Source organism: Parus major, unplaced genomic scaffold (assembly GCF_001522545.3).
Source record: "Parus major isolate Abel unplaced genomic scaffold, Parus_major1.1 Scaffold655, whole genome shotgun sequence".
Taxonomy (NCBI): domain Eukaryota; kingdom Metazoa; phylum Chordata; class Aves; order Passeriformes; family Paridae; genus Parus; species Parus major.
Window position 1 is genome coordinate 3,865 of NW_015379539.1, and position 753 is coordinate 4,617.

Genomic DNA, 753 nt, shown 5'->3' on the forward strand with positions numbered 1-753 from the left:
GCCTTGGAAGTGTCCCCCACCCCTAATGACCCCTTGGCTGTCCCCCTTGGCAGCCCTGAGAGTCCAAGGGGTTTCTGGGGATCATGTCAAGTATTTGATGGTTGTGGGGGTCCCCTTCTCAGTGTTCAGGCTCTGGGGGTTTTGGGGTGCAGTCCCCAAGGGTTTTGGTGTGCCCCCCCCCCCAATTCCTGCTGTTGCTCCCCAGTTCCTGGTGCAGCAGAAGCTGATGGACTACAGCCTGCTCCTGGGCATCCATGAGGTGGAACGGGGGGAGCAGGAGGAGGAGGAGGAGCTGGAGGAAGAGGAGCTCGGGGGTGGTGACGAGGCGGGAATGGGGGACCCCTATGGCACCTCCCCGGAGGGCCTGGGGGGGCTCCTCAACTCCTACCGACCCCTGGGGCCCGGGGAATTCGACCCCTGCGTGGACGTGTACGCCCTGCGTGGGGCCGAGGGTGAGCTTGAGGGGGGTCGTGTGGGGGGGTTTTGGGGGTGCAGGGAGCGCTGAGCCCCCCTTGCTGTGCCCCCCAGGAGCCCCCCGGCGCGAGGTTTATTTCATGGGGCTGATCGATGTCCTCACCCAGTACGACGCCCGCAAGAAGGCGGCGCACGCGGCCAAGACCGTCAAACACGGGGTGAGCGGGGGCCCGAGCTGGGGGAGAGCACCCCCGGCCTGGGGGGCGGCAGGGGCCCCCCATGGGTATTTTGGGGAGTGGGGTTCTTGGAGTGCCAAAGGCGAGAGGAAGAGGTTGGGGG

General features: G+C 66.4%; 1 protein-coding gene across 1 annotated transcript in view; it reads left to right on the top strand.

Moving 5' to 3' along the window:
• The window catches only part of LOC107199398 (phosphatidylinositol 5-phosphate 4-kinase type-2 gamma-like), a gene marked incomplete at its 3' end in the record, with an annotated part of 2,557 nt that extends 1,808 nt beyond the window's left edge, over nt 1-749 (top strand). The window contains exons 7-8 of the mRNA XM_015616725.2: nt 206-452; nt 529-749. Of these exons, the coding sequence (XP_015472211.1) occupies nt 206-452; nt 529-749 (468 nt within the window). The remainder of the gene's footprint in view (nt 1-205; nt 453-528) is intronic.
• Nucleotides 750-753: the final 4 nt, after the last annotated feature.